The sequence below is a fragment of the Vicia villosa genome, unplaced genomic scaffold (genome assembly GCF_029867415.1).
Source record: "Vicia villosa cultivar HV-30 ecotype Madison, WI unplaced genomic scaffold, Vvil1.0 ctg.000358F_1_1, whole genome shotgun sequence".
Taxonomy (NCBI): domain Eukaryota; kingdom Viridiplantae; phylum Streptophyta; class Magnoliopsida; order Fabales; family Fabaceae; genus Vicia; species Vicia villosa.
This window is the reverse complement of record NW_026705161.1, coordinates 113,786-126,270: the sequence shown is the minus strand read 5'-3', so window position 1 is coordinate 126,270 and position 12,485 is coordinate 113,786. Positions and strand designations below refer to the sequence as shown.

At 35.1% G+C, this 12,485-nt stretch overlaps 1 protein-coding gene across 1 annotated transcript; it reads left to right on the top strand.

The window, feature by feature from the left end:
• The first annotated feature begins 1,113 nt into the window (after positions 1 to 1,113).
• LOC131627314 (protein ABC transporter 1, mitochondrial-like) lies at positions 1,114 to 12,218 on the top strand. Its single transcript, XM_058898151.1, has 8 exons — positions 1,114 to 1,920; positions 2,128 to 2,353; positions 3,370 to 3,522; positions 8,989 to 9,147; positions 9,475 to 9,634; positions 9,757 to 9,866; positions 10,174 to 10,290; positions 11,198 to 12,218. The coding sequence occupies exons 1-8, from the start codon at positions 1,379 to 1,381 to the stop codon at positions 11,582 to 11,584; spliced, it is 1,854 nt and encodes a 617-aa protein (XP_058754134.1). The 5' UTR covers positions 1,114 to 1,378; the 3' UTR covers positions 11,585 to 12,218.
• Positions 12,219 to 12,485: the final 267 nt, after the last annotated feature.

The following is a 12,485-nucleotide window of genomic DNA, read 5'->3' as shown; positions in this document are numbered from 1 at the left end:
TAGTGAGCTTTGATGAAGATGAAGATTCTGAGCTTTGAGTAGAACAGAGTTTCAGCAAGTTAATATGAGTTGTTTTTGTGCAGAATCGTTAACCTTGCTTCTCATCAGAACTTCATATTTATAGGCGTTGGAGAAGATGACCGTTGAGTGCATTTAATGCTTTGCGTGTTCCGTACAGCATTGCATTTAATGTTATACGCTTTTGTCAACTACCTCGAGCCTTGTTCACGCTGTGTCTACTGACGTAGCCTTTAATAGCTTTTAACGTTCCTTTTGTCAGTCAGCGTAGCCTGCCACTTGTACTTCCTTCTGATCTGATGTTTGTGAATACAACGTTTGAATATCATCAGAGTCAAACAGCTTGGTGCATAGCATCTTCTGATCTTCTGACCTTGAAGTGCTTCTGAGCGTGATACCATCAGAACTTCAGTGCTTCTGATCTCATGTTCTTCTGATGCTTCCATAGACCCATGTTCTGATTCTGCTTCGACCATCTTCTGATGTCTTGCCAGACCATGTTCTGATGTTGCATGCTGAACCCTTTGAGACAAAGCTTCTGAGCGCTGAATTATGCATACTCTTTATATATTTCCTGAAAAGGAAATTGCATTGGATTAGAGTACCATATTATCTTAAGCAAAATTCATATTATTGTTATCATCAAAACTAAGATAATTGATCAGAACAAATCTTGTTCTAACAAGATGCACCTTAGGGTGCATTTAATTATTTTTTTAGTTAATTAATGCTTGTTAAAATAGTCTTTCATAAAATTAATTGGATCTACGTGAGCAAAACCCATATATATATATATATATATATATATATATATAAAGTTTATATTAATTTTCTTAAAATTATCTTTTATGAAAATTATTTAAAATAGCTTCAGATTTAATTAAATATGTTTTAAATTTTAATATTTAGAAAAGTTATAATAAAAAGATGAAATTTTTAGAATAGTATCATAAGAAAAACTATTTTAATTAATTATTTATTTAAAGTATTTTTAAAATTTATTTTAACCAAAATAATGAAATATATAACACTATAAAAGCTATTTAAAAAACTGAAATTTCTTAAAAATTGAAACTTCATCCCTACACAATCTAAAGTAAATTAAGGATCATTTCTGTTTCGTCCCCAACAAGCCTAATGGAAGGGACACAACCCACGTACGTAATATAATAAATGTGGAGAATCACTTGGTTTTCGTTTAGGACACATAAACTCCAAACCAACCACCAAATTTTGCACCGCGCTGTAATAACAAAATTAAAATCACGAATCCAAGGAAGAACAAGATTCAAAATCCATGCTATACCACTCTGAGAAATTCCACATTATTCTCAAATCCAATTGAATTCATAAACCAACAATGTCAGCAACGAGGGACCTCGCGAGAATCTTCAATGGCCTCTCTTTAATCGCTAACGAATTCGCCAAACGTTCTTTACCCGCCAGAAATTCAGATTTCGAAACCCTAATTAAAGCCGCTCTTATCTCCGCCACCAACATCTCCGGCCTCACTAAAGGAAAGGTTCGTCAATTCTCCCAACCTCAACCCTCTCCCTCTATCACCACACACGCTTCTTCTTCAGATTCTCCTTCCGTTGTTGTTTTCTCCGACCATCCTTCTCCACTTGATTCAACACCGCCACCTCCAGCACCAGCAACATCATCAGCTACCATAGAAACAGTAACAACCAATGACATTTTCGCTGATGCTTCTTCTGAAGTGAATCATCCGGTTGGACCTTCCGAAGCCACTGTTTGTACCGTGGCGTCGAATGAAAATGAGGCTATGACCTCTAGTGAAACGCTTAAGCAAAGTGCACCTAAAAGTGAGGAAGTGCCGTTGAAGAAACGAAGACCCAGGGAGAGGAGAGTTCCTTCTACTCCATTTACTAGGGCTCTTGGGTTAGTATTTAACTTGTTTTTCTGTTCATTTGTAGAAACAACTTATAGATAAGTTTTATATGTTAAGTACTTATTGAATACATGCTTAACCAAGTTGATTATTCAAACATTCTCATGATGCTTTGGGTTTTGATGTGTTACAATAAATTTGCTTATTGCTTATTGCCATTTCTAACCGAAGGATATTTTGTCACTACCAAATTGCAGGTTTGCTGGGCTAGGGGCTGGTCTTGCGTGGGGAACAGTTCAGGAATCTGTCAAGAGGCTTGCCTATGGTACACCTACTTTGCAAGGCAATCAATCTGCGCTTTCCCCATACTTGTCTGAAAAAAATGCCGAACGATTAGCTCTTGCACTTTGCAGAATGCGTGGAGCCGCACTTAAAATTGGGCAGATGTTGAGCATACAGGACGAGTCCCTTGTTCCTCCTCCGGTAATGTGATATATTTTTTTAATGCTTATGCTTGTAGTTTGATTAGTATGCAAAAACTTTATCTGAAGTGAGAATGTTTCTTTTATCCACGCGTGATTTTTACGAAGATCACACTGGATTTAAATTAAATGAAGACAGATTCACTATTACTTCTTCAATTCTAAGAGAAACTCTCTTTGGTGGTGTCTTATTCAACAAATATGGTGTACTTGAATATTTATGTTGTTCAAGAAGAGGCATGACAATAAGTATGTAGGATTGTTAGCTGATGTTGTGCAATTTCAGTGGAAGTTGGGATACTTCGTTATGTTTAATCAAAACCAAAAAACAATTGTACTGAATTTTTAATGACGAAGAGTTTAATACTGAATGTTTTTGGAGAACCCTGAATTTTAAATTCGAAAAATGTATTTAAAGGAAATTATTACTGATTATATATAGTAAGCAAACACCATTGCACCATATTCGGCGCTCAATTGGAAGTTTTACTAGGTTTCAAGTTTTTGTTTCAGTACAGTGAAATTTTATTTGATGTACATGAACCTATAGTAAATGTCAATTTCCATCAGCTGTCAGACTTGAATTCTTGTTTCTAATGGAAGAGGTTGGACAGAGTGCAAAAGTGAATGTTTTGGAAGCAGTTATAAGTTATAACATATAATTTAAAATACTTTGTTGAAGTGATCCTGCCATGATAATTTGCCACAAACATGCATAACATGTTAATAATGTTTGTCATGTTTTACAGACTTGCTAATTAGGTTCCAACTCTTATTACTTTTCTACTCTTTTATATTGTTTGTGGAGTCTTTTGAACAAAGGTTAATGTAATATTTACTGCTTCCATTTCTTGTATTTCTATAAATGCCAGTAAACTAAATTAGTATGATATTCTACCCAATCAGATATTCTTTTGTTCTTATAGAAAGACCATCACCTCCATGAAGAAGCCTAAGAATGACTTTTGTTTATATTTACGTGATTTGAAAAGTAAACTCTCAATCTTTTATTTGTAGATCTTGGCTGCATTAGAAATTGTTCGTCAGGGGGCAGATGTTATGCCAAAGAGCCAGCTTAATCAAGTTTTAAACGCTGAGTTAGGTCCTGACTGGTCATCAAAATTGCATAGTTTTGATTATGAACCTTTAGCTGCTGCAAGTATTGGCCAGGTATGTATCCCTGTATTGAACTCTAGAATTTTTTAGCCGTAAACATTTTCCATTATTTCATTTTTCTGTTTGGATTTAAGCTATATCTCAAGTATTTTCAAATAATCAAAGCGCCATTTTTTGAAATTTCCTTTGTGTTACTTTAGATGTCAAGGGGTCGTTTCTTCATCTTCAGTATATTTTTGAAATTTCTTAACTTTTGTATTTTTAGAGCGTAATTTCTTTCTTTCTAAGAGATCATTAAACTTTTATTATCAGACTAGTGGATATGCATTTTACTTCTTAGATATATGTAAAAAAAATCATTCGTGACATCCTCTTGAATCTCAAGCTTTTAGCGGAGTTCGTCCTTGATATGACATTATAGACTCTATGACCAAGGACATATAAATTTGATCGTTGCTATCCGAATAGCTTAAATCCAAACAGAAAAATGAAATAATGGTATTGAACAAAATGGTATTGAACTCCTATATGCTTTGTCCTGGAATGAAAAGCTGGATTTCTTGCAATATGCAAGGCACTCTGACTGTCACAATGCACAATAATTTTTGGCTGTTTATGTCCGAGCTCTTCCAATAACCCTTGAATCCATATAGCTTCCTTGCATGCTTGGGTAACTGCCATATATTCAGCTTCTGTAGTAGATAGAGCTACAACAGTTTGCAATTTGGATAACCAGCTTACCGCTCCTCCTGCAATTGTAAACACATAGCCAGTAGTAGATTTTCTTTTGTCAAGATCACCTGCATAATCTGAATCAACATATCCTCTGACACAAAACTCCAATCCTCCAAAACATAATGCAACATCTGAGGTTCCTTTTATATATCTCAGGATTCTCTTAACAACATCCCAATGCTCTTTACTAGGATGCGCCATAAATCGACTGACCGCTCCCACTGCTTGTTCAATGTTTGGCCTTGTACATATCATGGCATACATAAGGCTTTCCACCGCTGATGCATAGAGTACTCGAGACATTTTCATCCTCTCCGCTTCATTGCTAGGATTTATACTTGAGGATAATTTATAATTGATAGGAAGTGGGGTAGATATTGGCTTACAGTCTTGCATGTTGAATCGCCGCAAAACTTTTCGTAGATAATTTCTTTGAGAAATTCAAATCTTCTTATCTTTTCAATCTCAGTGAATTTGCATCCCTAAAATCTTGTTTGCTGGTCCCAAGTCCTTCATATAGAACTCCCTAGCCAATTGTGCCTTCAGTTCTTTGACTTGATCTTTGTTGGGGCCTACCACCAACATGTCATCCACATACAACAACAAAATGATGAAAACATTTTCCTCAAACCTCTTGTAATATGTACAATGATCTGAACTCAGCCTGTTGTATCCAAGGCTAATAATGAAGGAATCAAATCTCTTGTACCAACACCTCGACGCCTGCTTTAAACTGCACAGAGATTTGGTCAACCTACAAACCAAGTTTTCTTTTCCTTTTTCTTCAAAACCTTTTGGTTGGAGCAACTGGATTTACATCTTGGAGCAACTGGATTTACATCTTGGTCATCCTCTCTGCTACACCGTTCTGCTGAGGCGTATGAGCAACTGTAAATTATCTCATTATACCTTCTTCCTTGCAGAATGCCAAAAAATCACCGTTTGTATATTCTCTTCCATTGTCTGTCCTCAAGCACTTAATCTTCTTTCCAATTCCAAGCTCAATTAGTGCTTTGAATTGCTTGAATGTTGAAAACACATTTGACTTCTTCTTGATTGGGTATACCCACAATTTCCTAGAGTAATCATCAATGAATGATGCAAAATATTTTGCTCCTCCCAGGGACATTTGCGGTGACTCCCACACATCAGAATGAATTAAGTCAAGTATGTGTTTGCTCTAAGTAGTTGATCTATCAAACTTCAACCTATGTTGTTTGCTTACCACACAATGCTCACAGAATGGTAAACTTATTGATTTGAGCCCGAGTAAGAGATCATGTTCCGCAAGAACTTTCAAACCTCGTTCTGACATATTGCCTAGTCTGCGATGCCACATTGTCGTTGAGTTTTCTTGACTAGTTGATGCAACTGACACATCACCCTCTTACAACGTCTCTCCCATAAGAATGTATAAATTTGCAGATAGCTTTTCTGCCTTCATCACTACTAGATCACCTTTCACCACCTTCAAGATCCCACCTTCAATATGGGTTTTGCACCCGAGGTTATCTAATTGTCCAATAGACAATAAATTCTTCTTCAATCCTTGCACATGTCGTACCTCTTGAATTGTGCGAACTGTACCATCATACATTTTTATTTTGACAGTACCGACACCAGCAATTTCTAAGGCGTAATCATTTCCCATGAACACTGATCCTTCCGAGATAGATTGATAAGTGTAAAACCAATCTCGTCGAGGAGTCATGTGCCATGTTGCTCCTCACGTGCCATGTTGCTCCTGAATCTATTATCCAAACGTCAGTGAGCTGTTTACTACCCTTGGAACCAGTTGATGCTCCGCTATATAAAATCTCTCCATCATTAGAGGTATTGGCAATACATCCTTGAGATGAACTTGCCTCAGAAGACTTCTCACCATTCTTCTTAAACCAACAATCTCTTTTCAAGTGCCCTTTCTTGCCACAATTGTAGCATCTAACATTCATCTTACTTCGAGATTTTGATCTACCATGATTTTGGCTCCCACTGGGGCCACATTCCACTAACCTGCCTCTCGTCATTGTCAAAGCTTCTACTTGTTTTAGTTTTCTTGGCGGTCTTCCTTATTTTTACGCCTGGACTCTTCCTCAAGAATAGCTCCGACAACATCATCAAAGTATAAACGGTCTGTGACATTATTATTTGTTGAGTTAACGACGAGTGGATCATATGAATCTGGTAAGCTCTGAAGTAGTTGTTCTGCATGTTCATTTTCTGCTATGCTAAATTTGCCGATGTAAGTTGAGCAAACATTGTATTTAGAGTGTTGATGTGATTTGTCACAGATGTGGATTCACTCATTCGAAAAGTGTAGAGTCTTCTCTTTAAGAAAATTCAGCTGTGAAGTGACTTGACCTCGTACAATTTGATGAGAACATCCCAAATCTCCTTTGCAATTTTCTTTTTGGCAACGCTAGAGTCTAGACAACTGAATCTGCCAATGCTAAGTGCAATTTGGCAACAACGTTGCTATCCATCTCATTCCAGTTTTCGTTAGATATTCCCTCAGCTCTATCTTCAATTGCTGCTATGCTATTATCCTTCCTTAGGATTGCCTTTATCTTCAGTTTCCATAGGGAGAAATTACTCCCATTGAACTTCTCAATCTCAAATTTTGCTATCATGGTAATTTCAATTAAACCGGCTTGCACAATTTCACCGTGAATAATATTCGCAGCGAAATATAGACCAACACCAAATAGCTCTGATACCACTGTTGGATATCAGAATAATATGAAATAATAATAACACAACTAAAATTTGAGAGAAGAGTATTGGAATGAGGAGAAACACAATTAATTAAAAAAAACTCTTGGATGATTATAGGATGATTGTGAACTACAATATGATTACTCTATATATAATAGTCTCATATTCTATAATAAGTGGATACTTATTAGTGGATTCTACGTAATCTTCTCTACATCATAGAAACCAATGATTTATATTGCATTGAATTTTTCTTTTTACAAAACAAATATTACTTTATGTCCTCACAATATTGTGAAGACATAAAGCCATATTTGTTTTGTAGAAAGAAAATGTCAATGTAATAAGAATCATTGGTTTCTAAGATGAAAAGAATTTTACGTAGAATACACTAAATATGTATTCACTTACTATAGTATATGAGAATCTTTTAAATAGAGAACTCATATTTTAGTTTTACTCTTCTTTCAAATTTTACTTATGTTATTGTTATTATTATTTCATATTATTCTTTTTTTTTTAATAGGCAATGATATTAGAAAAATCGCACTAGGGGTGCAACCCTTACATCGAAAAAACTCTAAGAAGAGTTGAACTAGTTCAAAGGTAATTTATACCAATCATAAAAAATAAGCCTATAATCGGAAACACTATTACACATCCATCTCCAAGAGTAAAACATTATGTTGGATATTACCGCTTCGAAGCTAAAAGGGGCATTATCAAAGATAATAGCATTCCTCATTAACCCTATGCTCCAAATTAAAGCCAACCAAATTAAATTAAGTTTAGCTCTAGTCTTGGCTTCTTTCACCTTGTCTTGAATGCAACCGAAGTTCTTGAATTCTTCAAAAGAAATCTCAACATCATTTTCCAACCAAAGGAAGATTCTTTCCCAAACCCTTTCGCTACTAAACATTGGAAGAAGAGATGTTCCAAAGTTTCCGAATGATTAGTACAAAACAAGCAATCAAGAGAAGTAGCATTAGAGAAACCTCTATTGGCCAAAATGTCTTTTAGAGGAAGTCTTTTGATAAAAAATCTCCAACCGAAAATCTTAATCTTTTTCGGTATGTTAAGCTTCCAAATGACTTCCAACAATTTGATAGAAGAAGTTGGCCAAGCTAAATCCTTTGCATATGACACCAAATTGGATACACTAGCTACCGAAAAACAACCATTAGTAGTTAGTTTCCAATGGGAGTCGTCACTAGCCGAAGTGTCCGGAACAATGTCGCTCAAAGTCGCCTTTAACCTCCTCATATGAAATTCGAAAACCGAACCCTTCCCGTGAATGGCCAAGTCGCTTCCGAAGAGAACTTCAAAATTCCAAAAGTGGACGCCGTTGTTCCAAGAGAGCACATCACTAATCGCACAAAGTTTATTGGTTGAGAGATCGAACAAATACGGAAAAGAGGCGCAAAGAGTTTGATCACCCCACCAACTACTATGCCAAAAAAGAATACTATTACCTTTCTTAAAGTCACAAACAACCCAATCGGAGAAACCTTCAACGGAGTTTTCCTCTTTAAAATCGTTAAGAATAATGTCCCTCCACCAACTAGAATCCTCCCAATTTAAAACCTCTTTACAAGAGGCAATTAGTTCGCACAAATGCTGCAATTAGGCGACTATGGGCAAACCACAATGAAGGCTGAAATTTCAACAAAAACCATTGAGACTTTACTTACAAGTTAAGCTTTTAACAGAGCTAGTCCTTGGTATCCAATTGATTTTATATCTTGAATAGAATAATTATCTTGTAATCATGTTTCCATCAGTCACAGTTAAAGATATGTTAATGTGGTGAGCTTTGAAAACTCAATATTACTTTCTTCACTAATTTCATAGCCAGAATGAGGCGACTTTGAACTACTAATTTATTTTGAATTCATATTAGCATAAAGTTCTTTTTATTAGAATGCCAAACTTTGCTATCGTTCTTTTAGTTATACATATGCAATCTTATGTTCCATATAATTCCAATGAAGGCAATTTGCGTTGTCATATAGTTCCATATAATAAGAGCAAAATATCATGCAACATTATATTCTGGCTCATGTAATGCAGGTGCACCGAGCTGTCATGAAGGATGGCTTCCAAGTTGCAATGAAAATTCAATACCCTGGTGTTGCAGATAGCATTGAGAGTGACATTGAGAATGTGAAGCTTCTTTTAAACTATACAAATCTAATTCCTGAAGGACTTTATCTTGACAGAGCAATAAAGGTGCCTGTTTTTCAATATAAATCATTTTGTTTATTTCAATATCCTCATTTGAAAGACTTTAAACCTGCAAAATTTTTATTTCCCTTGCCTCCCTTTGCTTCTTTTCACCGAGTGGTTTTTCTTCAAAGTTATAAGTTTGATCCTTAAGCTATATTCCATGTTCTCTGTTCTAAATTGGATTGTGCAGGATGATATCCATCTGTGGTGGGTATTGATCCCGAATCACTTACCCATCATAGAGAAAGACATTTTCCACAATTTGGCAAGTATATCTGTCCGTAAGTTAAAATTTGTGTTGTTAATTTATCCTGTTTTTTTTTCTTCTAGGTTGCCAAAGAAGAATTGTCTCGTGAGTGTGATTACAAGTTGGAGGCAGCAAATCAGAAGCGTTTCCGAGATCTTCTTGCTGGCACAGAAGGACTTTATGTTCCAATAGTTCGGGATGATACTTCAAGCAAAAGAGTATTAACTACGGAACTTGTTCAGGGTAATCATAATAAATTCACTGGTTCCTGTGATACATAATTAAAAGATATTCTAAATTATTCCATTTTATTCAAGTTATTTATAGCTTGTTTTTGAACATGGGATTGTTTACTCTTGCAACAGGAATTCCAATTGACAAAGTGGCATTACTGGATCAGGAAACTCGTAATTATATTGGGACCAAGTTGTTAGAACTCACATTGATGGAGTTATTTGTATTCCGATTTATGCAGGCATGTCATTCCACCTTCTGTACAAGTCTGTATGTGGAAAACTATTAAATTTTCCTGCTTGGTAGTAGCTGCACTTTTTAGACTGCTAGAGTCAAATCTTCATAATTTTTCTCCAAATACCACATCCCTAAAAAGATAAATACAATGAAGTCCTATTTATTCTAAGTCTCACACAGCTACGTACTTTGTCTTCATCAGATTCACTTTCTGTTGTGTTTCAGCTTCATGTTTTTCATTGTTAAAACCAAGCATCTCAAAATCTGTGTTTGGTGTATTTTCTAACTTTGGAGGTGTTCTTTTAATGCAGACTGATCCTAATTGGGGTAATTTCTTATATGATGAAGCTACGAAGACAATTAATCTTATTGATTTTGGAGCTACACGAGATTTTCCAAAAAGTTTTGTTGATGATTATTTAAGGATGGTTGGTTCCTTTCCTTTGTACTTTTATTTTTCACATCTAAATATGAAGTTTTGAAATTTGAATTCGGTTTATTGTTTTCTCTTTTTAATTCTTATGTTTGCCGAGATTTGAGCATTCAAGCTAGGTAGTGAAAGATGTCATTCCTGGTTGCTTCCCCCCCCTATCTTAAATCTTTTTCTCCTGTCATTAAAATAAAACAATTACATTACATTATGCTGACTCTGTTTTGACTGGACGCAATCAGATTTTCATTTGAAAATTATTATTTAATTTATTTGTTGGTTTAATTGAAGTTGACATTTAATAGGAGTAGGACATGGTTAAAGATTATGTTATTGAGGTTGTGTATAATATTTTCTAAATTTTAAAGAAAATAGTAAGGAGATTTAATGGGTCTGTCTAGTTATTACTTTCATATTCTGTTTTTGTTTTATTTTCTATTTTTACTTTAAAATAAAAAAAAATGTTACCTTGTTTTCACTTTATTTTCTGTTTTCAAATATAGGAAATAGGGAAATAAAAAATAACCTATTTGTAATTAATAGGAAAATAAGAAACGAGAACGGAGAATGGAAGTAGAAACCAAAAAGAGAATGAGACAAGGATATGACATATCCTAGTGTTGGGCCGGCCGGATCATGTTCATCCTTAATTATAACTATAACTAAGTGACCATTCAGTTTTTTCATTTACTACAGACTCTGACCTCAATGCCTTCTTTTTTCTTATTCAGATTAGTCCTGTATGTTATCGTATTATGACTTATTTGCATTGGATTGCATGTACTTTCTCTTTCAACATGACTGAAGTTTTACTGCTGTTTTGCATTTCACCTTTTTCTTAAGATGAGCAGTAAATTCATATGAATTTTATCACTGATAATCTTTTATGATGCATAACTTATTAGGTTGTAGCATGCGCGAATAGTGATAGTGATGGCGTCATTGAGATGTCTAAGAGGCTTGGGTTCCTCACTGGAATGGAATCGGACGTGATGCTAGATGCCCATGTACAAGCTGGTTTTATTGTGGGGTTGCCATTCTCAAAACCTGGTTTATATGACTTCCGATCAACCAACATTACTCAAAGCCTTAGTCACCTTGGAGCAACAATGTTGAAGCACAGGCTCACTCCTCCGCCCGACGAAGCCTACAGTCTGCACAGAAAGCTTTCCGGTGCTTTTTTAGCATGCATCAAGATTGGTGCTGTTGTCCCTTGTAGAGAACTATTGCTCGAAATGTACAAGAATCATAAGTTTGGTGAAGTAAATGATGAGTTATTATCCAGCGGCTGAGTGTCTATGTAGGTTATTTACTTTTAATCCAATTAATTTTTGCCAATCATAATAAGCTGCAGGATGCTTGTTTGCGCCGAGCTCCTTAACAATTATATTGTAATTTGTACCATAAATGGAGTTTTTTTATGGGGAAAATTTCCCTCTTCCCATATGTAACTTTAACTGTAATTAGAAATTTTCCCAGAATGATTCTTTTATAGGTGATTGATTCTTTCAAATAATGTGTCCGTGTTTTTCATGTCATCTGCCGTTAACTAAATCATGAATATTCATTATTAGTCATTAGTCATACATGTGCCAGTTTGGTTATCTGAAAATGAACCACAATAATGTTTTTTATTTAATCACGTCCTTGCTAGAACAACCATCATTATTATTGTTTTCATGGCCACTCATCATCAACAATAAGTGGTTTACTATTTTTGATGTTATTAGATTCAATTAAGCTAAGCCAACTCCAAAAACAAAAAGGCCATTAATGGACTATGATAGCCATAGATGTGCCTTGAGTTAGAAGCAATGTATCATTATGAAGAATCAATTCCCACAATAAAGTGGAGAAAGCAAACTAGAGACAGTAAGGTGGAGTAACGGAGGAAGTTCTTTTTTCCTATGAAAAAAAATCAAAACTATACCAATCATGTGGCAGTAAAAGAAAAACCTAAAAAGGAAAGTGTAATTTATGAATGTGATGATTGCGATCTTTGATTCCCTTGAAAGCTATAGTTAAACGTGATTGGCTCCGTTAGTGCCTTCAAACTCATCACAATCACTTTAATAACCTAACACACACAAAAAAAAAAAAAAGAAAAGAAAAAAATGTTTCTTACAAAAGGACAAAAGAAGATAATAGGAATCAAAAATCAATGAGTTAATTTATTTATAAAAGATCTTGCGT

Excerpts from the sequence above, each read along its gene's own strand:
- LOC131627314 (XM_058898151.1), top strand. The coding sequence starts at position 1,379 with ATGTCAGCAACGAGGGACCTCGCGAGAATCTTCAATGGCCTCTCTTTA. Across the intron at positions 1,921-2,127 it reads CCATTTACTAGGGCTCTTGG|GTTTGCTGGGCTAGGGGCTG; the intron begins GTTAGTATTTAA and ends ACCAAATTGCAG. Across the intron at positions 9,867-10,173 it reads TTGTATTCCGATTTATGCAG|ACTGATCCTAATTGGGGTAA; the intron begins GCATGTCATTCC and ends CTTTTAATGCAG.